General features: G+C 39.8%; 1 protein-coding gene and 1 long non-coding RNA gene across 5 annotated transcripts in view; one reads left to right on the forward strand and one right to left on the reverse strand.

The window, feature by feature from the left end:
- The first annotated feature begins 558 nt into the window (after positions 1–558).
- LOC125351976 lies at positions 559–20,189 on the forward strand. Its single transcript, XR_007211069.1, has 3 exons — positions 559–569; positions 6,599–6,606; positions 20,104–20,189. It is a non-coding gene; the product is annotated as an uncharacterized LOC125351976 (long non-coding RNA).
- A 171-nt stretch (positions 20,190–20,360) lies between these two features.
- Ect2 (epithelial cell transforming 2) overlaps positions 20,361–24,477 on the reverse strand; it is a 56,978-nt gene continuing 52,861 nt past the window's right edge. For all 4 annotated transcript variants that reach the window (XM_048347107.1, XM_048347110.1, XM_048347109.1 and 1 more), the window contains 2 exons: positions 23,579–23,725; positions 20,361–20,551 (listed from right to left, as the gene is read on the reverse strand). In XM_048347107.1, the coding sequence (XP_048203064.1) occupies positions 20,462–20,551; positions 23,579–23,725 (237 nt within the window). In that variant the 3' untranslated portion in view covers positions 20,361–20,461. The remainder of the gene's footprint in view (positions 20,552–23,578; positions 23,726–24,477) is intronic.

The following is a 24,477-nucleotide window of genomic DNA, read 5'->3' on the forward strand; positions in this document are numbered from 1 at the left end:
TAGTTAATAAACCCTCTAGTGCTAATAGTTAAACAGTGATAGAAGCTACCTGATTTAAAGTTTTTCAAGTGCTAACTAACCTCCCCCGGAGTGTGCATTTCTGATTAGAGTAGTTCACATATTAGCACGCTGCCTTGGAGGTAAGTTAAACTAATTCAACATATACCCATGTGTCAAACTTCCTATGCTGAGTGATTTTAAACTAAATTACAGACAATATATTGCCCTATTTTGCAAGGCCTTACTTGCATGCCTAATCTTCCTACTGGGTAATTAAGCAGTAAAGATTGCAGATTCAACAAATGTTTTGCTAATGAATAAATGAGTGACTTTGCTCATTTATTAGAACAAAAACACTTGATGGGAACGCAGAATTAATTTGATCTATCCTGACTTCCTTTTTCCATGTCTCTGACATTAGCTATTATTAGTTCCATGCTTATGAAAGTGTTGTCTTAAGAGTTCAAAAGGACAGGCAGGCACAGGTTAACTCAAGCCTGTAATCCTAGCTACTCAGGAGGTTGAGATTTGAGGATCAAAGTATGACGTCATCCCAGACAGAAAAATTTGTGAGACTCTTATCAACTGGCAAAATGTTGAAAGTGGAAGTGTGGCGGAAGTGGTAGCGGGCTATCCTTGAGCAGAAAAAGTTAAGGCTCTGAGTTCAAGCTCCAGTATCAACACAAAAATAAACGTTTTCTTTAAAAGAATACAGATATTTGGCATTGACAGATATTTGGAAGACTATTTTCATAGTCTTCTGTGATGGTTCCAATAACAAAGGAGAACCTAGTTACAGCACCTGAAGGAAGTAAATTCTAATCAAGAGTTTAATGACCAGGGCCCCAAAGAAGAAGCCCGGCCTTCTCTATGCTGCCAGGGCCTCTAACCTCATTAATAATCATCCGACAGGGGGCTATGGTTGCCATGATGTCACAGACCAATTAAATCCTGGGGGCTTCCCACGTGACCTGCAGATTAGTGACAGAGAAGAAATGAGTTTTGTCCTTTTCACTCTGTGAGGATTCACAGACCTCCTGGTGGGACCCAATGTTCTCTCCCATGAGGGCCACTGGCTGATTATTGAGGTGCTGCCCAGAAAAATGGCGGCCCAAGGGCACTTGCCTTGCCATTGGAAGCTCTGTGTGTCTGTCTTTCTCTTTGCTCTGTTTCTCTGTCTCTCCATCTCTGTTTCTCTCTCTCTCTCTCTCACACACACACACACATACACACACACACACACACACACACACACATCTCTTGTTCCAGGAGTTAGAAAAAATAGAGGGTGGGTTTCCCATTTTAATCAATCCTTGAAGTAAAATGATCAGAGGATTTGGGGCTTCCAGCAAGGATAAGAGAACTGGCTTTTGATATTCAACCAGTGAGGGGTGGGAAGCAAACTGGGGCTTGAACTCAGACCCTGAGCTTTTTAAATCAAGATTGGCACTCTACTACTTAAGCCACAGCTCTACTTTTGGCTTTTTGGTGGTTAATTGGAGACAAGGGTCTCAGGGACTTTCCTGCCTAGACTGGCTTTGAATCATGATCTTCAGATCTCAGCCTCCTGAGTGGCTGGGATTACAGGCGTGAACCTCCAGCTCCCAAATAGGAAAGCACGTCTTTCTGAGAAAGACAGAAAGTAGCTTCCAGGCAGCAGGAAAAAGGAGAGTCAAGGTGGGACAAAGTGAATCTACCATTTAATTAGCAATCATCTCTGACCTGTCAGACTCCGATTCAATTCCTGAATGACTGAGTCAAAGCAAAAGAGCAGATAATTAGACAACAGGCACTAGAGCACTGGATAGATGTGCTGTGCTTTTAATATATTCTGCTTTTTAATTAGCAATCAGGGCTGATTTGTCAGTCATTCTACCTATAATGCATAAAGCCCTGGAACATCAGGAGAAAAGCAAGTTCAGAAAATCAATTATGCTTATATTTACATTCCCTCAAGGCTGAGACGTTGCAAAAACTGCCGAAATATTATCTTTCTCTTTACAAAAGAGCAGAGAGGAAGGGTGAGATTACAATTCAATATAATGAATAACTCTCTGGCTGTTTGGGGAAAGGTACAAAGCCTGAATATTTATGAGACTGGTAATGGGAAATGCATGTCATAGGACGAGCATCTGTGAAAATAGTTGACCAGTTTTAAAGAGTAAAGAAACAAGTACTTGCTCAAGAAGTATAGAATCATCTTTTACATACAAGGAGTTATTTTAAAAAATGTTTTCTGTGCCAGAGTCTCACACTCTTGCCTATCTTTTAAGTGCAAGGCTGGCGCTCTACCACTTGAATCGTAAGTCCAGCTGCTGGTTAACTGGAGATAAGAACCTCTCAGATCTGTGTGTCCAGGCTAACTTATAGCCATGATTCCCACATTTCAACCTCTGGATAAGACTACAGGTATGAGCCACTGAAGCCTGGCAAAAAAAGAAATATTTTAAACTTCAGCCTTTCATTGGATGGTAGTTAACAGAAAGGAAATTTCTCTTCACTCTCAAATAGCCATAAGAATATAGCATGAAACTAGGGGCTCCCTAACTTTGCTAGAGTTGGCCTTGAACTTAAACTTGAAATCCCCTTGCTTCTGCCTCCCTGTTAGCTAAGTTGACAGGCCTTTGCCACCATGCCTGGCTAGAAGTTGGATTTCTGTTCCAGTAAAAATAAGTGTGCATGTGGCTTATTAGGGACTGCCAGCCAGGTTGCCTTCAGAAGAGGGCACCCTATCCCTCCAGGCAAGCAGCGGATGCATCAGTCTCACAACCTTGCTAGAAGACGATGCTCACGTGCTGCGCACGTTCAGGTTCACAGTGAGAAACTGTTGATGAATTTTCTTTCTTCTTTTTTGTGCCAGTACTGAGGCTTGGACTCAGGCCTGGGCACTGTCCCTGAGCTTTTTTCACTAGCACTCTATCACTTGAGCTACAGCTCCACTTCTGACTTTTTACTGGTTAATTGGACATAAAAAGTCTCATCGACTTTCCTGCCTAGACTGGCTCTGAACCATGATCTTCAGATCTCAGCATCTTGAGTATCTAGGATTACAGGCATGAGCCACCAGTGCCCTGCATGAATTTTCTAATTTTAGAGATGTCTCTGACACTAATTTTTAAAATTTACATCAATGAAGAGAATATGAAAACCAGAAAAAAGGCAATTAATTGATTACAAAGAGAAAAGAGAAGACCACTTACGCTAACCAATAGAAGCTGTGCTCTACAAGAAAAGAGGGACATTTCCCAATTGTGTGAGGGAACGGTTTCTGCCTTGTTCGGGATAAGAATTGGTGGTACTTGGGGTTGAACCCATGGCTTTGGGCAAGGTAAGGGCTCTAACACTGAGCTACATCCTCAGCCCTTAACAAGTTTCAGAAAGCCAATTCATCAAGAATACATAGCTGGGCACCGGTAGCTCATACCTGTAATCCTGGCTACTTAGGAAACTGAGCTCCAAAGAGCCATCTTTTCAAAGCCAGTCTGTGCAGAAAAGTCTACAAGACTTCACAAACACAAACAACAGCAACAACAAAAAGCAAGGCTGGAGTTGTAGCTGAAGTGGCAAAGTATCAACCATGAACAAGACTTAGTTTTAAACCCTATTACTGGCAAATGAGGAGGAAGGGGAGGAGGAAGAAGAAGAGAAAGAGAAGGAGAAGAAGGAGGAAGGAGGAGAGAGAGAAGAAAGAAAGAAAGAAAGAAAGAAAGAAAGAAAGAAAGAAAGAAAGAAAGAAAGAAAGAAAGAAAGAAAGAAAGAAAGAAAGAAAGAAAGAGAGAGGGGGAGGGAGGGAGGGAGGGAGGGAGGGAAGGAAGGAAGGAGAAGGAAGAGAGAGAAAGAAAGAAAGAAAGGAAGAAAGAAAGAAAGAAAGGAAGGAAGGAAGAAAGAAAGAGGAGGGAGGGAGGGAGGAAGGAAGGAAGGAAGGAAGGAAGGAAGGAAGGAAGGAAGGAAGGAAGGGAGGGAGGGAGGGAGGGAGGGAGGGAGGGAGGGAAGGAAAGAAGGAGAAGGAAGAGAGAAAAAGAAAGAAAGAAAGAAAGAAAGAAAGGAGGGAGGGAGGGAGGGAGGAAGGGAGGGAGAAAGGAAGGGAGAAATATACAGAATCTTAAATGTGTACCAACTTCAGTATGTCTTGCCTGGTTTTTTTAAGCTTACAAAAAATACTAGGACTTTCATTTAATACAAGAGTTTGATTGGAGGAGCATTTCATTTCCTTTTCTGGAATTCTTTTCTATGTCAACTCACAGAGCCAGCTGCACAGGGCTGAGCTTCCATTTGCAGCCATTGTCACACACACACACACACACACACACACACATCCAGCTTCCATTTGCAGCCATTGACACACACACACACACACACACACACACACACACACACACACACACACACACACACACACCCCTGCCATAGTTCAGCTGCTTAGAATTAACAGCTTGGAAAAGTATTACTTCAATTCTTCCACCTGTGTGTTTCTATCTTTTGCTTTTGGGTTTTCACTTTTTTTTTCCATTCATTTCCATGAACCTGGTTAAAGAAAAAAAAAAAAAAAAGCTTCAGATAGTGAAAGCAAGGTGTTTGAAAGAGATTTGGCTCCAAAAGAGAACCTGTTTGTAATCCCAAAAGACCATGAAGAGGCAAGCCATGCAGCAACTGGCTCCATGACACAAGCCGATCCGCTGTTGTGCCCAGCACCTCTGCGCCACCAGCCCTGCAAAGCACGGAGAGGCGAATCATTTAATTTCATCCACACTGAGGATGAGACACAAACTGGATGATGAATTCTGCTATAAGTAGTATCAATCTGACATTTAGGAACTTCTCCCACATCTAGTGTTTAAGGTGTGCATAAGGTGGGGAGATTAAGTTGCTAGGATTGCGACTAAAAGATTTATCCATGGCTTTTAGCTGATAAAACCTGAGTCAGCTTTCTTTCATATCATGTTCATGAGAAGTCTCTCCCCCAGGGAGCTTTCTTTACATTCATCACCCAACCAGTCTGTAGGGAAAAAGAAAAAGGGTGCATTCTATCGATTCCCAGGGGGAAACACCAAAGCTTAGTGAGAAAAAGAATATTTTCCTTATCTCTAAGAGTGAGTCCTCTGGCTTAGCCCAGGCCTTTGCCCGAGGTACTTGGTAAGGACGAAAGATCAGAGAACTTCTCCATTCCTAGAGGAAAATCATTATGTGTGGCAGGTAAAGCAAATTATTAGAGGATATATTGCCATGATTTAAGTGAGGATTTTAATTGGAAAAAAAAAATGTCAGGCCTATAGCCCTAGTGTTTCAGGAGTTTCAGATGTGAGGACCACACTGAAACCAGCGTGGGAAATCGGTGAGACTCTTAACCAGCAAGAGGCTAGAAAGGGAGCTGTGACTCAGGTGGTAGAGGACCACCTTGAGGGAAAAACAAGTGACAGCATGAAGCCCAGAGTTCAAGTACCAGTACCATCAGGAAAAAAGAAAACAAGGAAATAGATTGTGAATGAACCTACTGCCACTCTGGTTTCTGTTTTTTGTGGGTTATTTTTTTTTCTCTTTTGCCTGTTCTGGGGCTTGAACTCGAGGCTTGTGCACTGTCCCTGAGCTCCTTGCTCAAGGCTAGTGCTTTCCCCCTTGAGCCACAGCACCCCTTCTGGCTTTTTCTGTAACTAAAGTCTCGCAGTTATTTTAGTTATTTCAGTTTCTGTAACTAAAGACTTTCCTGCCTGGGCTGACTTCAAACCATAATCCTCATATCTTATAGCCTCATATCTTAGCCTTTTCTTAGCTAGGATTACAGGTGCCTGGCATTAATGTTTATTTTTTGTAAACTATTGTTATGACCCCAACCAATGAGGCATCCAAAGATTAGCCCCCACTTGAAGAGACTCACAGGCTTAGTACCTTTGGGGATACCATGTTTGAATAAAATAATGGACAGAAGAAATAATCAACAGAAGAAAGTGCTAGAAGTAATTTACCAAGGGCACTAGAGCCAGTAGATGGCTTAGATTTGAACCTATATATTTTTATTCTTAAGTACACATATTTTCCAAATACATGAACATTTATCAGTTTGTTTCATCTTTGTGTGGTGTATGCTGTGTGTGTGTGTGTGTGTGTGTGTGTGTGTGTGCATGCTTGTGTAGGACTTGAACTCAGTGTAATCTTACTTAACTTTTATGCCCAAGGCTGGCACTCTACCATTTGAACCACCCTCTACTTCTGGCTTTTTGGTGGTTGCGATAAGACTCACAAACTTTTCATCCGGGCTGGCTTCAAACCATGGTCCTCAGATCTCAGCTTCCTGAGTAGCTAGGATTACAGGTGTGATCTTGCTTTGCTTTATCTTCATTGTAGTTCATCTCAACATTTTTGATTATGGAATTCATGAAATGGGAATGTTTCTGCCGCCATTGTTTAGGAAATATTGTGTTTCTGGACTAGCCAGGCTCAATTCAACTTCAAAAGTAGAGGAGGAATCAGTGGTGTCCTGGAGAGATTGTAGCTCATAGGAGGCCTCTTAAAAATGTCTGCTGTGACCTGGAATGTCTGAGGAGGAAAGGATTATGTGTATTTTTTAAATATCTGCCAAAAGAAAAAATGTTCAAGGCTAAAGATATTAATGTCTTATGCTGTGATGTAAGTCTACAAATTAGTACCTAACAAGGCATAATCCACTCACATCGTTGGTAACAGTGGTATGGGGTAGGGTGTTGCTACATCAATTTATAGCCAAGCCAAATCTCTGAGAATGGAGGATGAGATATTGAGGCCCAGGAGATTTGGAGAAGGGAGGGAGGGAGGAAAGGAGAAAAGGATGAGAGGAGGGAGGGATGAATGATTGTTACAAAAGTTTGTCACTTCCTTGCTGGTTTACAGGAAGATCTTCATAGCAAGAAATTAAGTGGGCCTCTCCGGTTCATGGCTCGAAGTAACCAGCTGCCAACAACCACATGATTTTGGGCCGGAGGTGTGGCTCAAGTGGTAGAGTATCCGCCTAGCAAGCAGGAAGCTGTGAGTTCAAACTCCAGGAGGATTCCTCAGTCCAAGAAAGAGTTACAAAAAAATCTACTTTTGGGAAAATAAGAAAAGAATATGAATAATTCACAAGAGAAATACAAATAGACAGTTAATACACAATGCAACTCATGTTCAATAACACTGGGAATAATCATTGTAATTGAAAATTTGTGTTCACTCACAATAGAAATAAAACATCAGGAATGAATCATGCTAGCATCTTTTTACCCAAAATATTAATATTAAAATGATAAATACCTAGTACTGAGGGGAGTGAGGATTTGGCACTCTTACACATTGCTTTTGGAAGATATAAATCTATAAAAATCCTTTCAGATGGTAACTTGGCACCACATACCAAAAGTCTTAAAATGCCTACATAGTTTTGAGAAATTTCACTTCTAGGAATTTATCAAGTATACTGTAATAAATGTACAAGGGCTCTCATGGCAAAATTGTATATCACTTGAAAGTTGGAAATAGTTGTAATGTTCCATGAAAAGCAATTGGGTAAATAGATCATGGTACATCACTGATATTGAGATTGCTCCGATATAAAAAGTGAAATTAATTCAATTAGTCTCCACTAAGAGAATACTTACTGGACAATAAATGGCATAAAAGGAAGGTAGGAAATTTATCTATTTGGTCATGTTTCAGTGGAACCAGAAATCAAATAATAATATTCCCAGAGGAAGCACAAGTGCAACTGCCCATTTTGACCCCTCCAAAAGCTGGGCATAGTGGTGTATGCCTGTCATTACAGCACTTACGAGGCAGAGCAAGAAGGATCTTGACTTTGAGGCCAGCCTAAGTTACATATAAAGACACTGTCTTAAAACAAAACAAAGCTCAACTAAACTAAGACAATCTCCTAAAGACCAGAATGAAATTGAAAGAAGTTCAAAAAGAAAGAACTAAACAACAACAAAGAGAAAGTAGATGAGGGTGTAGTGCAGAAATGCCTAGCACACAAAAGACCCTGGGTTTAGCCTTCCCCGTACCCTTTCTTACCCCACTCCAAGAAGACCCTGAGTCATCCAAGTCAGAGTGTTTATGTGCCTTCCGGCTCCCTGAATTTGTTCCTCCTGACTCAGCTACTATCAATTGATTCTATTATTCCTATTAAGCAACTACCTCACCCCTCTACTCTGTGTTATTTAGCTTTTACTAGTTACCAAAGTCCCTGGCTAGACAAGATTTTGTGGCATACAGACCACTGTAATGTTCGCATATGGCTCCGAGAAAGATGAGAAGTTGAAGACAAGCCTTAGGTGAACTAAGTTTGCCTCATGATTGGTTTGGCTTGTACTATGTTGGCCCACACAAAGAGGGAGCTCATAGCACTTCATTTTAAAATAAGAACTATCAGCCAGGTTCTGGGGCTCACGCCTATAATCTCATCTACTCAGGAGGCTGAGATCTGAAGGTCAATGTTTGAAGCCATCCCAGGCAGGAAAGACGTGACTCTCACCTCCAACAAACTGCTCAAAAAAGTCAGAAGTGGAGCTTTGGCTCAAGGGGTAGAGTGCTAGCCTTGAGCAAAAGAAGCTCAGCAACAGTGCCCAGGCCCCGAATTCAAACCCAAGGACTGGCACCAAAAAGAAAACAAAAGATCAGATTTTCTGGAAAACTCAGAGATCTGACAATACTTAGTTCTGTTGTTGCATTTCCATTTTACTTTGCTTTTCATTTTCCATGCATTTGTAATATAAGGAGTTTCAACCGCGATAGTTCCATGCATGCAAGAGCAGAGTATACTTCAAATTCATCTTCCCCACCCCATTCCCTTTCTTCCCCTCCCGCTTCCCTCCTTTTGCCATGTATTTGATCAGTTTCCTTATGCTGCATCCATATTCATATGTATGTGAAGTCTTTTAATTCTCTCACTCCTCAGTACAGCTTCCCTCCTCCATTATCATTACACTTAGTTATTACTCCCATATTGCAGCAGTGGGCAAAAGCCAAATGTTGATCTCCTTAAGATAAACCATGCTGTCTCTATCTTTGCAGTCTCTAACCATCTCCCCATGGCTTCTTGCATCTACTGCCTCACTTGAGTTTTGTACTCTGCCTGGCCTTTCAGTTTGTGAGGCTCTGGTGTTTCCCATTGCTCCAATCATTTGTGACTGATATTGTTCTATGGTCTTGGGTCCTTTCTTTCTCCACCAAAATAAAGAATTGAGGCAGGTGCTGGGTTCTCACAGTTATCATCCTAGCTACTCAGGAGGCTGAGATCTGAGGATCACAGTTTGAAGCTAACCCAGGTAATAAAGTCCATGAGACTCTTACCTACAATTAATCACCAAAAAGCTGGAAGTAGAGCTGTGGCTTAAGTGGTAGAGTGCTAGCCTTGAATAAAAAGCTCAAGGACAGCACCCAGACCCTCAGTTCAAGTCCCAGGACTGGCACCAAAAAATTAAAGTAAGTCATCATTTGATGGCTTGACACTTTGTGGGATTTTAATGGATATGTTTTCATGTAAGATATACAGTGCAATGACCAACAGAAATGTTTTCTTATTTAAAGCAACATATATATATATATATGTATATATATATATACACTTTACATTAAAAACTACTGTATATTTTTAACAAACTTGGAGGCTGCAGTTAGGGAAGAAATGACACTGCTCAAGTGGGGTTGAGGAGAATCGGAGCCAGCAGCTAGAGCACAAAACAGTAAAGGTCAACATTTCATCTGTGTTCGAGTCCAACCACTTGACACATTAGAACTTGGGCACTTGACACATTAGAACTGAGTAGATTCTAAAATGATAGACAAGGAAATGGAGGTGTGGCTCAACTGGTAGAGCATCAGCCTTGAGGAAAAGAAGACAGGGTGTGAGGCCTGAGTTTGAGCCCTAGTCCTAGCACCAAAATGAAATAATGTCTACAAGTAAAATGCTATTATATATTTTACATTATGTATTGTATGTTACATATATTATATATAATATTGTTATATATTACACACTTTTGTATTATATGTGTGTGTATATATATATAATTGTATTATGTGTGTGTGTGTGTATATATATATATATATATATATATATATATATATAATGGCTGAGCACCAGAGGCTCACGCCTGTAATCCTAGTTACTCAGGAGGCTGAGATCTGAGGATTCCAGTTCAAAGCCAGCCTAGGCAGGAAGGTCCATGAGACTCTTATCTGCAATTAACCAAGAAAAAGCTAGAAGTGGGAGTGTGGCTCAAGTGGTAGAGTGCCAGCTTTGAGCAAACAAGCCTGCCCACCCAGGTCCTGAGTTCAAACTCGAGAACCACAACAAAACTAAGTATAGAGAGATGATAGATGGGGCCAATGGTAGACAAAGCTTTGTATCCAAACAAAAGCAAATTTGCACAATTTTATTAGCTGCATAATTCCAAATTTTCTGCAGCTCTGCCAGTAGGTGTGTATAACTATTCTCCTTCTCTTCCTGGGACTTAGAATAAACATCCAGTTGAACAAGGTCCCTATTCCTGCATTCTCTGTACCATCCACTTCACTAAATCTAGCCTTCTCCACAAGATTTAGGACTTTTGCTTTGTGTTTATCACTCTCTGGAAACCTTGGAAGTCAGCAACAAATGGTGGGACTCGTTTCTCCTGTGGTCCATTCATTGTTTGTTATGCTACATGCCAAATGCGGTTGATAAATCTCAAGACCTTCTGAGTGTCAAAACTCTGCTATAAATCCTTCGGTGAAGCAGCAGTGCCTGCCTCATCAGCCCATACTGTAGCAGAGCATAGGGGCCGCCAACACCACCACCATCTGCAAACAATATGCCGCTGCGTTTCCTGGGTCCAGAGGCTACCATAAGGATACAAGGCTGATGGCAAAAAGACCACAGTGACAGGATCTCCATCACTGTCAATGGGAGAAGGACATCTGGGAGCTTAATCTACTACCAAAAGTGCCTCGTTTGCAACTTGGCCACATCCTGTGTGATCTCTGATGAATAGAGCCATTTAGTGCCTTCTGTAATCATGGAAATGCTGCCTTGGTCACCCAGTCTTTCCGAACTGAATATCATATAACAGGCCATTCTCTCTTTCACAGTCCCGAAAAGGCACTGAGGTTTTGAAATGATAGACACCAGCAGAGGTTTGAGCTCAACTTCACAATTCACTTCAAAGCAATGTTAGCCTATTGTGGGTGTTTTATGTTCTGGCACATTCATCTCCTTTTCTGAAATGAACCACCAAGATCACATTTGTTTCCCAGTAAGCCCAACCTCATCAGCATTAAAAGATTGCAGTTCTATCACCTTCATCAACTTTTCCGCAATCCATGGGCTCTGGTGCTTTCTTTTACAGGCTTTTCAACAGTCTTAGGCGGTATTTGCATATAATAATATGGAGAATCTGATGAGTGAATGCACAATATGTTGAAACTGTTCAAGCAAAGATTGAGGATGATCAAAAAGACAGACAATTGACTACAGCCCAATCTGTGTTTATAGCCCTGAATCTGTGTACAAATCAAACAGTTTCACTGCTATGACAGGGTGGATTTGTAACACATTTTCCTTTCAGAGAGTTTGGGGAGGGGGGTTGGATGAATTGTGTATGTCCGTAAAACAAGTATTTGGATATTATAAGCCAGATAGCAAGGGATGCAGATTTTAGAATAATAGGAGATGTATGTATGTATGTATGTATGTGTGTATATGTGTAGACATATAAATATGTATGCATATAGATGTATGTGTGCATAGATAAACACATACATATATCAAGGTAAATAGCTACTGTATCTAAAAGATGTGGAAAAAATAAGTAAAATAGGACAGACATCAGTGGCTCACGCCTGTAATATTAGCTACTCAGGAAGCTGAGATCTGAGGATTACTATTCAAAGCCAGCCCAGGCAGTAAAGTCCCTGAGGCTCTTATCTCCAATAAACTACTCAGAAAAGGCCAGAAGTGGCACTGTGGCTCAATTGGTAGAGCACTATCCTTGAGCAAAAGAAGCTCAAGAATAACATCCCGGCCCAAAGTTCAAGCCCCATGACCGGCAATGATAACAACAAAAACAATAACAATAACTAAAATAAAATATATAATAAAATAAAACATAATAGAGAGCAGAGCAATTTTTCTATTAGTTCATAAAGGCCTTTTCCTTCTTTCTTTTTTCTTTTTTTGCCAGTCCTGGGGCTTGGACTCAGGGCCTAAGCATTGTCCCTGGCTTCTTGTTGCTCAAGGCTAGCACTCTGCCACTTGAGCCACAGCGACACTTCCGGCTTTTTCTGTTTATGTGGTTCTGAAGAATCAAACCCAGAGCTTCATGCATGCTAAGAAAGCACTCTACCACTAGCCACATTCCCAGCCCCTTATTGAGGCTTTTAATCTTCCTAAAATGAGTATTTATCAAATTTGTAGTATAAATATGCAAAGTAGATATGTCAATAAAACAAAATATGGCAGAGCATTTCACACATGGAACACACAAGGGCCCCAAGCAGGAATGCACTTCAACAATACTTCCCATTCTCTTACACTATAGAACTTCATTTAACATGTAAGAGACTATTAAAACAGCCCGGCACTGGTGGCTCACGCCTGTAATCCTAGCTACTCAGGAGGCTAAGTTCTGAGGATTGTGATTCAAAGTCAGCCTGGGCAGAGAAGTCCATGAGACTCTTATCTCCAATTAACCACCAGAAAACCAGAAGTGGCACTGTGGCTCAAAGAGCTGGAGAGCTAACCTAGAGCTGAAGAGCTCTGGGAGAGCACCCAGGCCCAGAGTTCAAGCTCCACAACCAACCAAAATAAACCAAGCCCTTCTTGAGTCCTCTGCAATGGAGGCCACCAGAAAAGTGAAAGTCAAGCAATAAAAGACAAAGACCATTTGCAAATGAGGTGTCAGAACCCTGGCCTTCAATTTTTGCTTATCATCACAGTCAAAGGAATACAAAGGGTTTATGGGACGTGATCTAGGGCCTATTTCTCTCACTGGCTGGCACTCTCCCACTTGAGCCACACCTCCACTTTTGACTTTTTGGTGGCTTGGATTTATTCTACCAGGGTTGTCTTCAAACTGCGACCCTCAAATCTCAGCCACCTGAATAAGATCTCAGGGGTGAGCCAGGGACACTCAACATCAAAAGGTTTTGTAGAAGAAACCACAAAGGCACAGCTTTGCCACTCAGCTGAGGTACTTGTGTCCCTGACTTCTCTTCCTCCTAAGCACTGAGAGCCAGGACCTGAAGCATGAAAGCAAAAAAGCAATGAGGAGAAAGATTTCCATTTCAAAAGATACCAGATCACTTCCTTCTTTAACACCTTTACCGTCCCACCCAACCAGTGGGAGGAGCTTTATAACTTCAGACCCAGTCAAGAGCTTTATCAGAGGATGGAAAGTAATAAAGTCCACTTCAGTCCCTGTGGAATCATTCCAGGTTTTGAGAAAAAGGAACTCAGGACAGAAAGCTCACAAATGAGGCAAGTCAACAGGCATAAAATGGTACCAGCCATTGTGGGGAGGGAGGAGAAAGTCACTTTAATTCTCCACCATGGAGGCCCACTAGTTTCTGGTAGTGAAACAGCCATATGCACTGTACATATCTCCTGTAAAGAAGCTAAAGAATACAACATCATCTATGCTACAGCACAACTTCCATTTGCCCATTCTGATCCAGCAACTGTCCCCTCTCCACAAACAGCAGCAGCTTTTGTGTTATGCATTTTGAAATTCCTAAACTGGTCTTGCTGGATGTTGAATTTTTTGTTCGGTCACTGGATGTGCAGAATAAAGTGTGTGGTGCATTTCTAATAAAGGGGCCATTGCATTCATTTTGGGTACTGACCACATTCTTAGTTTGTTTACTGTCCCTACTCCCTTTTATCATCATCATCATCATCATCATCATCATCATCATCTTTGTACAAATGTATTTTCTTCTTTTATTTTCTTATGTCTGAAACCAGGACTCGAACTTGGCACCTGATACTTTTGATCACTGGCTAGCGCGCTCTATCCATTGGGCCATGTCTCCAACCCCTGTATACATGTGTTTAGATAATCTTTGTGTAATATGCCAAGACAATACACTTATCACAAATACCGACAGACCTAGCCACAAATTACACCAAAATTAATCTTGAATGGAATTTGTGCTCGGATGATTATCAAGGTTCTAGGGTCTGGCATTGCCTCAAGGACATAATAGAAGCATCAATTATTACTGTGCTATAAGGTTGACTAAGCGGTTGGATGAGCCTAATTAATGGTAGGTCTGATAATAAAGGAAGTGTGAACGTATTTCTAAATGATGAGAGAAGGGTGGAAGCTGAAGGACAGAACCAAATGAGGAAATGGAAACTCAATCACAGAATGAAGAAAAGCAGAGAGGTGGGGGGAAGGAAGAGACGAGAAGAACAGAATGCAGGGAAGGAGCAAAGAGACGGGGAGGAAAAGGGGGAAGATCTCTGTTCTTAGCTGCAGAAACCCAAGAGATTCCAAAATCAGAGTCTAAGGTAGAGAAGAAGGCAAGCTGAGCCCTCTACTCAATAGCATTGGCAGGGCGAGGTGGGAAAGGCAGATAAGGAAAGAAAACAGTAAGAAATGCCAGTGGAAAGCATGTACAAAGAACTCACATCCAAAGAGTATTCAAACTAATACGTGACAAGAGTTTTTGAGAAATTGAAGGAAGACCTGATAAGAAGCAAAGCCTCATTGGAATTGGACTCAGGAACAATGAGCTTTGGGTGAAAGGGGTGAAACTGAATTCATAATCCTAACACATCACCTGTCTTTGTACTGGATGATACTCAATTAATTATAATGTAAATGTTATGCATTCATTTCCATCTTGTGAACTAACCTATAAACCAAACCTGGAACTTAATAATGTTATACAACAGAATATTATAATGGTAACAATATAAAGCTAGAAAGGTTTAGCTATCAGGAGGTAGAGATGAAGTGCAGAGGAAGGGAGGGGCTCCACTAGCCTGCTCTGGGGGAAAGCAGAGCAGATCCTTAACCACAGCAATGGAGCCAACAAGTTCTACCACTCAGTCTGGAAGGCAACCTTGTACAAGTTATGTAATTGTGATCAGACTGTTTCCACATCTGAGTAATGGCAACCGTATCTATTCCATAGGTCTGCTCTGAGGATAAAATAAACTAGTATATAGAAAGGGCAGCCCCATATCATACAGTAAGATTCAGCCATTTACTATTAGCCAACACTAGATGCCTCACTAGAGTAAAAACAAGAACCATTGTTTTCAACTGGAAGAAGGAAAAGAGCAAACTTTAGTACATTGAACATTTCCCAGTTTCTCAAAAGTTTAGTAAATAAGGTCTCAAGTTAACAAAAAAAAAATGGCAGTGTTTGTACTAGTTATGGTTGGGGAGTTATAGCATTTAAAAACTGAAACCAGTGAAAACCACTGAAACATTTATCTTTTTTAACCAAACAGTTATATCATTTCTTTCAAAAAATAATTTGGCAAAAAAGATAATTCTGAAAGAGCAGCATGAACTTATCAAGCTGAGTTATCACAAATTAATTCAGCCTGTAATTTTCCCACGTTTTTCTCACACTTGCTGGAGCAATAGTAAAGCTACTTACTCCTCTTGACAGCAAGACTCAATCCTTGGAGAGGTCTAACATTAATGCTTTGTTACCCTTCAAATTCTACAGAAATGACACTGGCCAAGAGCCCACTTCCACCCAAGCTCCTGTGGCTGTTTCTGGAGCTCCAGAATGTAGCCCAAACTAGCAGGGAGGGCCACATCTCCCAAAAAGACTGCTACACAAGGTGCAGTTTCACACTTCTTGCCAATGGTAATCATGGACCATTTGGTATCTGAGTTGCATTTTCCCCCACCTCTTAACATTCCTTCCTATGACACTCAAACCCCCATCCTTCCCAAAGTACATCTTATGGAAAAATGTTAGATGAACACATGAGAGGAACTACAACACCAAAGACAATTAGGCCTGCATCAAATGTGGTTGATGTTTTATCTTAGTGGAAGCTCTTTCCCCTGTATACACCTATCTTATGTGCCTAAGTATTTCAATGCTACTGAGCTCCTTTGGTCTGTCACTTTCTGTACTAGGAGGTGACAATGTCCTTTGGTATATAAATTAAAGTTTGATAAAATAAATTCTATGATAATGCACCAAGTATTGTTGGACAGGTAAAAGGAAAACCTGGGAAAGAGAGGAGAGTATCATGTAAGGCTTTTTCAAGAAACAGGCCAGCAAAACTGGTATCCTTGAGAGAAGGCACAGAGAGATGGAGGCAAGGTAAAGCTGAGTGCCAGTGGCTGGAATCCTAGGAGGATTCCTCAGGAGGTGAGATCTGAGAATGGAGGTTAAAAGCCAGCCACAGCAGGAAAGTCCCTGAGACTTCCAAAAAGTTGAGGTGGAGCCCCAGTCTTAAATGAAAAAGTTAAAAGACAGCACCCAGGTCCTGAGTTCAAGCTCTAGTACTAGCACCAAAGATAGGAGGCTGGGAATGTGGCCTAGTGGTAGTGCTTGCCTCACATACATGAAGCCCTGGATTCGATTCCTCAGCAACACATATACAGAAAAGGCCAGAAGTGGCGCTGTGGCTCAAGTGGTAGAGTGCTAGCCTTGAGCAAAGAGAAGCCAGGGACAGTGCTCAGGCCCTGAGTCCAAGCCCCAGGACTAGTGAAAAAAAAAAAAAAGGAAAGGGAAGGGAGGGAGGAAGGGAGGGAGGGAGGGAGGGAGGGAGGGAGGGAGGGAGGGAGGGAGGGAGGGAGGGAGGGAGGGAGGGAGGAAGGACTTAAGTAGAAATACTTTTTAAGAGGAATTGACAAGTGACAGCTCAAGGAGGCAGGACAAGATCCGATATGCTAAAGAGCCTGTATTCTGTGGAGTTTTAGGGGAGTTACTGAACAGTTCTAAATAGCATAACCATTTGGTTATGGAGGTTCTCCAGGGCCATACCCCTACATTCCCACAGATGAACAGAGGCTGTCTATCTATGAGTAAAGGCTATAAAGGATGGACAGATGGGCAAGACCAGTTGGGAAATTATCTGGACACTTTGCCAAGGGCGCTTCCTAACCCGTGCAGGCTGTCTCTTCTTACTGAAACCATAGCTGAAAGAGGCACTCCTTGTTCACTTCCTCACTTGAGGAGTTCTGAGACAATAAGGTCTCAGAATAACAAGGTTTTGCACACGAGTACAACCTGGAATTGCCAGCAACTCAAATCATGGTGCTGGCCAGGATGGGAGCTAAAAAGCTGAGAGCAAGGCCTCCCTCCTTTTCACACACCACATGGAAACTTCCCATACAACTGAGCAACTATGGCCAGCTCTACCAAGCAATCTATTAACTTTCCCTCCTCCCGTTTCTCCATAGCACGGATAAACCCAAGAAACCTGAACATAAGATTTTGCCTCAGATTCTGCTTCTGTGGAACTGAAAGGGATCAGGTAAATTAGGAGCACATGTGCCTGAAATAAAACATGGCACTGGGAATGGAGATGGGAGAATGGATCAATTCCCAAGATATCGAGAAGGCCCATGAAGAAGAGAGGTCAGCCTACCTGCCCTATTCGGTGACTCCTCCCAGGTCTGGCTCAGGTGACAAGGGGGATGTTTGATGTCATAGAAAGCCATAAAAAGGTGAAATGACAGTAGAGGGAAGAAGGGCTCTCTATTTCTATTCTAAAAAACTGATAGTGTTTTCTGTATGATAGAATATTTTTACAGAGTATATAGAAATTTGAACATGCACTGCATAAAGTGGCTTTAAATTACTGAGGGACTAATGACTGTCCTGCAGTTTTATATACATATATACACTAGCACAGCAAGTCTGCAAAGCAAAGGATACATACCAAAATCCTACAGCAGGTAGATAATGATGAAAACTAGAAGCATACCCTTTAAAATAAGTAATTTCTTATTTTCTTGCTGGTGTATATGCAACACATTTTCCAGTTTCCTACTTTATCTCAGTTCTTACCTCTGAAAATGTCACCTTTTGAGGAAAATTATGGCTCCACTTTCAATCAAATGATAAATATTTTCATGTTTTCATTTTCTTGCCAGAAAAAATGCATGCATACATACACATAAACACAAAATTTACCTAAAATATGAAACCCACTACCCCATTCTGTAGATTCCAGATTTTCAAATTCCTGTACCCGCTGAGTGACAGTGGCTCATACCTGTAATCCTATCAGGAGAGTGAAATCTGAAGATCACAGTTTAAAGCCAGTCCAGACAGAAAAATCCATGAGATTATTATCTCTGATTAATTACCAAAAAGCTGGAAGTGGAGTTGCGGCTCAAGTGGTAGAGCACTAGCTTTTAACAAAAAAGTTCAGGGACAGCGCCCAGGCCCTGAGTTCAAACCCCAGGACTAGAAGCGTGATTTAAAATACAAGTGTACATAACACATACAGGATTCTAGGCATTCACACACAGACTAAAGGAGGAAACCCTGAGTGGAGGAGCCCAAAGGAGTAATGCCAACTCCCCCGAACACTTAAAATACTATTTATCAAAACCAATTGCAGGGGGCTGGGGATATAGCCTAGTGGCAAAGAGTGCCTGCCTCGGATACACGAGGCCCTAGGTTCGATTCCCCAGCACCACATATACAGAAAACGGCCAGGAGCGGCGCTGTGGCTCAAGTGGCGGAGTGCTAGCCTTGAGCGGGAAGAAGCCAGGGACAGTGCTCAGGCCCTGAGTCCAAGGCCCAGGACTGGCCAAAAAAAAAAAAAAAAAAAAACCAATTGCAGGAAATGAAAACATAGGTTTTAGTGTTGGTGGTAGTAGTTGTGCTGCTTGTTTTTCTTCTTCTTTTTAAAAGATCAAAAGAAAGGAGGAAGAGTGAACAAATGCAGTCATGGTATTCAGTAGACACTACCTAGAAAGTGCAACTTGTAGGTAAGGATGGGAGGGGGATACTCGGGAAAGTGAGAGGAAGGGGTGACACCGTACAAAAAGTACATTATTACCTTGACTTAGGAAGTATTACAACACCTAAAACAATAAAATTATATTTTACAAAAAAATGCTCCCATATCAGAGAGCCCAGTAGACAAAATGCTCTGAAAATTTAATAAAGAAATAAATAAGCCAAATACAAAGCAGAGTAGAGAGGTTAATGAGGCATTCACGGTCTATGAGAATTCATCTGAAGGAATTAAGACATGGGACAAAACATTCTTGGGTTTGAACATTTATTTACAAGGTTTTAGTGAATGTAACTGTTTTTAAAATACACCAAAAAAAATTTTTTACTAATATCTGAAGTAGCACATACATAGAATATATATATATAAAAAAAGGAGCTAAGTCACTTAAACTATTAATGCAAATAACTGAAAAAAAATGCCTAACAAGGAAATATTTGAAGTATCCCATTGGAAATAAAAAAACACATGTATTCCCAGGAGCTTGATTACTTTGTATTATTGACTACAAAAATACTATTGGAACTGGTAACATCAGACTTTAGAAAATACAACAGTGAATTTCTAATATTATATTTAGTGGTAGGACTATAGTGAAATGTTACCACACATGTATTTCTATGTACTTCACGGCAGATCATAAAGCTAATGGTAAATTTGGAACTATTTCATAAAGAGATAAACAATCTTTACCACAATTTTCCATGTTCTTATCCTTTGAAATAAATCCAATATAGTATCAAACTACATCAAGATTTGCTAGTGGCTAAAATCCCTCAAAATACAATCACTAAAACAGATGTAAGTTTACACCAATGTCTCACTTTTGCAAAATATACAGTGCTTTATAACTTATCTCAATTTGCAAAAATATGTCCAGACAATCTTATTTATATGTTATACATGTAAAAAAAGGCAGATTTAAAAACCCACATGCTGGATCTTGAAAACATCTGAGACAAACTGAAAAAGAGCAGTTAAATACATCAAACAGTGTTCTGAATGAGGGCCTCATAATTTAATCAAGAATCTCTGCAGGTTTTTATCTAATAAGTATAATAATATCACTTAATCTCTGCGCAAATTGAGATACACAAATATGTACTTCCATAAACATTCACAGATAACTATACAAACAGAATCACAGTAGCATTTGACACCACCAGTAAATTTACTTAATATAAATTTTACTATCAGGGGTTACAAAGCTACTGATAGAATGAATAATAAATTACTGGTCTTCAGATGAGAATGTGAGCAAAAAGATAAATTACATCAAAATCAACATTTTTTTACATGAATTAATCTGAAAAATCTTCCAAGAAGAAAATCAAATAACATAGTTTAGTGTTACTTATCTTCTTTCCAGGCCCAGAGTTCAAGCCCCATGACCAACCAAAAAAAAAAAGTACTAGAGCTTCTTTCCAGCATTCACCAAGTGCTAACTGCAAGTACCATTTCAGTCAGTTTCTTACTAGAGCATAAGATGTTTATATATTTCTATAACTTAAGATTTCTATAGTTTCATATCAGATGAGTTGTAGATCTACTTAAAGTATGGCTTCTCCTTTCAAAGAAGGAAGGAAGGCTGACAAGAGAGGGAGACGGAATGCCCTGTAAAGATAAGACAAATATTTTACAATTAAAATGCTCCTTAAAAAAAAACAAAAACACTAAGATATAGTTCAGGAAGAAATGTCCTACTGATAATAGTGATGCCTAACTTGCTTCAGTGAGAAATTTTGCTGAGTGAGCAAGGTTTAAAAATTCGAAGTTGTGGGGCGAGGGGAGAAGAAAGAAAGAAAAAAATAAATCCTAATGATTTCTTCTTTTGTTTTCCGGGGTGGGGGTGGGGGGTGGAGACCGGGACTGGGACGAACTCAGTGTCTGGGCGCTGTCCCTGAATTTCTTTTGCTCAAAGCCAGTGCTCTACTACTTGTGCCACAGCTCCACTTCCAACTCGTTTTGAGTAGTTTATTGGAGATAAGAATCTCACGACCTTTCCAGCCTAGCCTGGCTTCGAACCACCATCCTGAGACTTTAGGCTCCTGAGTAGCTAGGATTACAAAGTCCTCGGGGCCCAGTTCTAATGATTTCTTCTTAGTTCTTAAAATAAAAATTAAGAGCAAAAATCACTTCACTGGATTAACAAATTAATTTCCAAGCAGTTTGTATTATATGCAACTTACATTTATGTGTTTGTATATTGTATGTGCAATTTTGCTCTGGATGAGTTAAAGAGGAGTTCTTTTGGAAAATAATCATTATTATATAGCTGAGCCACCTAAATTATTGTTTTAAAAGTCGATTAAAACATCATCAGAAGTTTTAAATATAAAAGAAACATGAATATAAAAACCTAAGAATACAATAAAAATGAATTCTAAAACTCTGCTACTATGACCACACTCAGTGCCAACAAGGCAGCTAGTTGTAAATTCTCATCAAGGTAGTAAAATGAACTCATCACAGGGAGGGGTTAATAAAGTAAGATTAGCAGGGCGCCAGTGGCTCATGCCTATAAACCTAGCTATTTAGGGAGCTGTGATTTGAGGATCACAGTTCAAAGCCAGCCCAGGCAGGAAAGTCCATGAGACTCTTATCTCCAATTAACCACCACTGTGGCTCAAAGTGGTAAAGCACTAGCCTTGAGGTGAAGAGCTCAGAGACAACGCCCAATCCCAGAGTTCAAACCCCACCACTGACTGACTGACTAAATAAATAAAAAAGTAAGATCAACCAAGTGATAAAACAATCAATGATATTTATAGAGGTACAAAGCTTACATATTTTTTACATAAATGCTGTTAAGTCTAAAATTAAAAATATGACTGGGAATACATATAAGAATTTCTTTAATTTTCCCAAATATGAGAATCTCTAATGGAATTTACTTTTCTGGACTTAAGAGTAAACTTCTTTGCAAAAATATATTTACTTAAAAATGTATTTACTTAGCAATACTCAAACTGTTAGATCTAAACTAATGTGCATTTAAAGCAATAAAGTTGTGAATTTAAAAAATCCCACCCCCACAATAAGTTGAGTCAATGGAGAAAGAGTACTTTCATTCCTTTCCATAAATACACATTTCAAATACTAATAAGCTCCCAATAAATTTCATGAGGTTTGTTTTTGTTATTGTGTTGCATATCTCCTAATTCTTCACATGTCAAATATAACTTTTGATAGAACTTTTTTTTTATTTGAAAAAAAATCAATATTTCCTCCCAGAAACTGAAAAAACTGGATCAAGAGGCAGAATGATGTATAGATTGAAACTGTGAATACTGAGAGTGCCCACCGGTAGACTCTGAACACTGAACATAAACACGCTTAGCAAATCCAATTACACAGCTTATGGAAACAGAATGGGTGATCTGTCAGACAGAAACAAGCATTGAGAAGAGGACATGAATGTTTTAAAAGGTATTTTAAGTTTTATGTAAAGTCTACATAAAATGATATAACTAATTCATTTTCTAAAAATTTTCTATAAAATGTCGTTATTTGAAGACAATGTTTATAATAGTTATTATAGATTAAAAAAAAAACCAAGAGATGGTACTTCGGTACTGACAAAGCCTATATTTTAACAAATAGATGTTCATCTGCATTCTGTAAGCCAATTTAATGGATTAAATTATTTTGTATATATTTCTATAACTAAGTACAACTGCTTTGCTCATTGTTTTAACCTTGATTTTAAAAACTGTCAAGTGTACTCATAAATTTTGCTATAATCCTTTGGTGTTTTAACTAAAGATGTTTAATTAACTTTTGAAAAAATAATATTTACTTAATATTACGTGCTTTGCTTGTATAAATTTTCTATTATATAAAAAAGATGTGCTAAAGCACTTAAGAACTCACTTTGTCCTTGGTGCTACTTTAGACCCATTTTACAGATAGTGAAATAAAGATAATGAAATTATAGAAGTATCTTCAATAGCACGTGAAAAATCATAGAGCCGCTAATAGCAAAGTATGTCTTGAAAATCTAGGTTCCAAGAGTTCCTGATCTTAGTCACTATCTAAACTACTATTTGGCCTCTAATGAACAACATAATACACAAATGGTGGTTTTATATATTGTTCAGTCCTCACAATAATGACTAAGAACTGTTGGCCTCTTTTCTCTCATTGATGAAAGTGAAGGTAAAAGAAGAACCATGCTAAAAGGAATACAGCTAAGAAGTGACTATTCTTTGCTTATCCTACTAGGTTAATTAAAATTTAACAAAAAGACATATCGTTCCTATATTCAATGACCACAATATATGTCAGAAATGCCCTTACCTAATAATTATGACACTGTTGTGAATGTGGATGACTCAGGGAAGGTTTAAAACATATGCATAATGTGAAATCAAAGCTTTTGTTTGTTCTCTTGTATTCCCTTCCTGTGGTTGCACCCCTGCTATCACTGTACCCCATCTGGGTACCCTGGATACTGTATATATGTGTATCAGAACTAGGAAGGGAAAGGGACTATCAAAATCGAGAGACAAAGGGTAATAAATAAAATTAAAAGATCTAATATTTAAAAAAAACACGAGACACTAATTTCTCCTTTCAAAATAGTTAAAATCTCTACCAAGTCCATAAGTATGTTTAAGTCTAGTACATTAAAACACTTACTGCTAAAGATGATGTGCTAGACAGACGACTCAAAGCGTGCTTATCGGTATTGGGAGAACTTCTTCCCTCAGCTGAGCTATGGGCTGGCATGAGAGCCAACCGTAGAGCTCTTCTTGGAGTTTTGGAAAAAGAGAATGCTCGTGTGACCTACAGTTAAAATGAATTGTAATTTGTTAAGGTAAGACAATTCAACACAGTCTATGAGACACGATTTTCTACAAGTATAGTATGTAGAACTCCCCATGATATAAGCAGTAAGCAAATACAGGATGCTGCAGAGAATATTGTACATTTAGATGGCATTGAAGTACACTGGAAAGAAAAAGAGAGGGAAAAAACTAGCCTGGGAGACAAGAAACCTGGTTTCTTTTAAGTTTCCTTTTTCCCTTTTTTGAATTTTGCAGTGCTTAAAATCAAAGGTTTGGTCATACTAGGAAGCTCTACCTAGATTCCCAGTCCAAACCCAGTTTCTTGTCTGATTTTGTAGAGAATACTTGTAAAAGGATTCATCCCAAACTACTTGTACCTCAATTTCTTTACTGAAAGTGAAGCAGTTCCTTAATCTTATTTAATGTGCTAATTCACTACACATGTTAAATGATGGGAGCAAGAGATAGTATAAGGCCTTGCCTTCAATGATATCTACCCAAAGTACATGCCTACAAATTTCCCTGAACACTACAATTCTACTCCTTTTAAAAAGCTCTATTACCAATATGCTTACTTACACAGTCCTCAGCAAGTCCAATGAGAAAATGAAGAAGACAGAAACCTACTTGTAGGGCCAGGCATGGACCAGATCTCCTACCTTACGCATCCTTTGCGTAAGATGAGGTGCAATTTAAGATGAATGTGACACATCTAGATGTGAAGCTGAAGAATCTAGATGTGCTCTGTTG

Source organism: Perognathus longimembris, chromosome 5 (genome assembly GCF_023159225.1).
Source record: "Perognathus longimembris pacificus isolate PPM17 chromosome 5, ASM2315922v1, whole genome shotgun sequence".
Classification (NCBI taxonomy): Eukaryota; Metazoa; Chordata; class Mammalia; order Rodentia; family Heteromyidae; genus Perognathus; species Perognathus longimembris.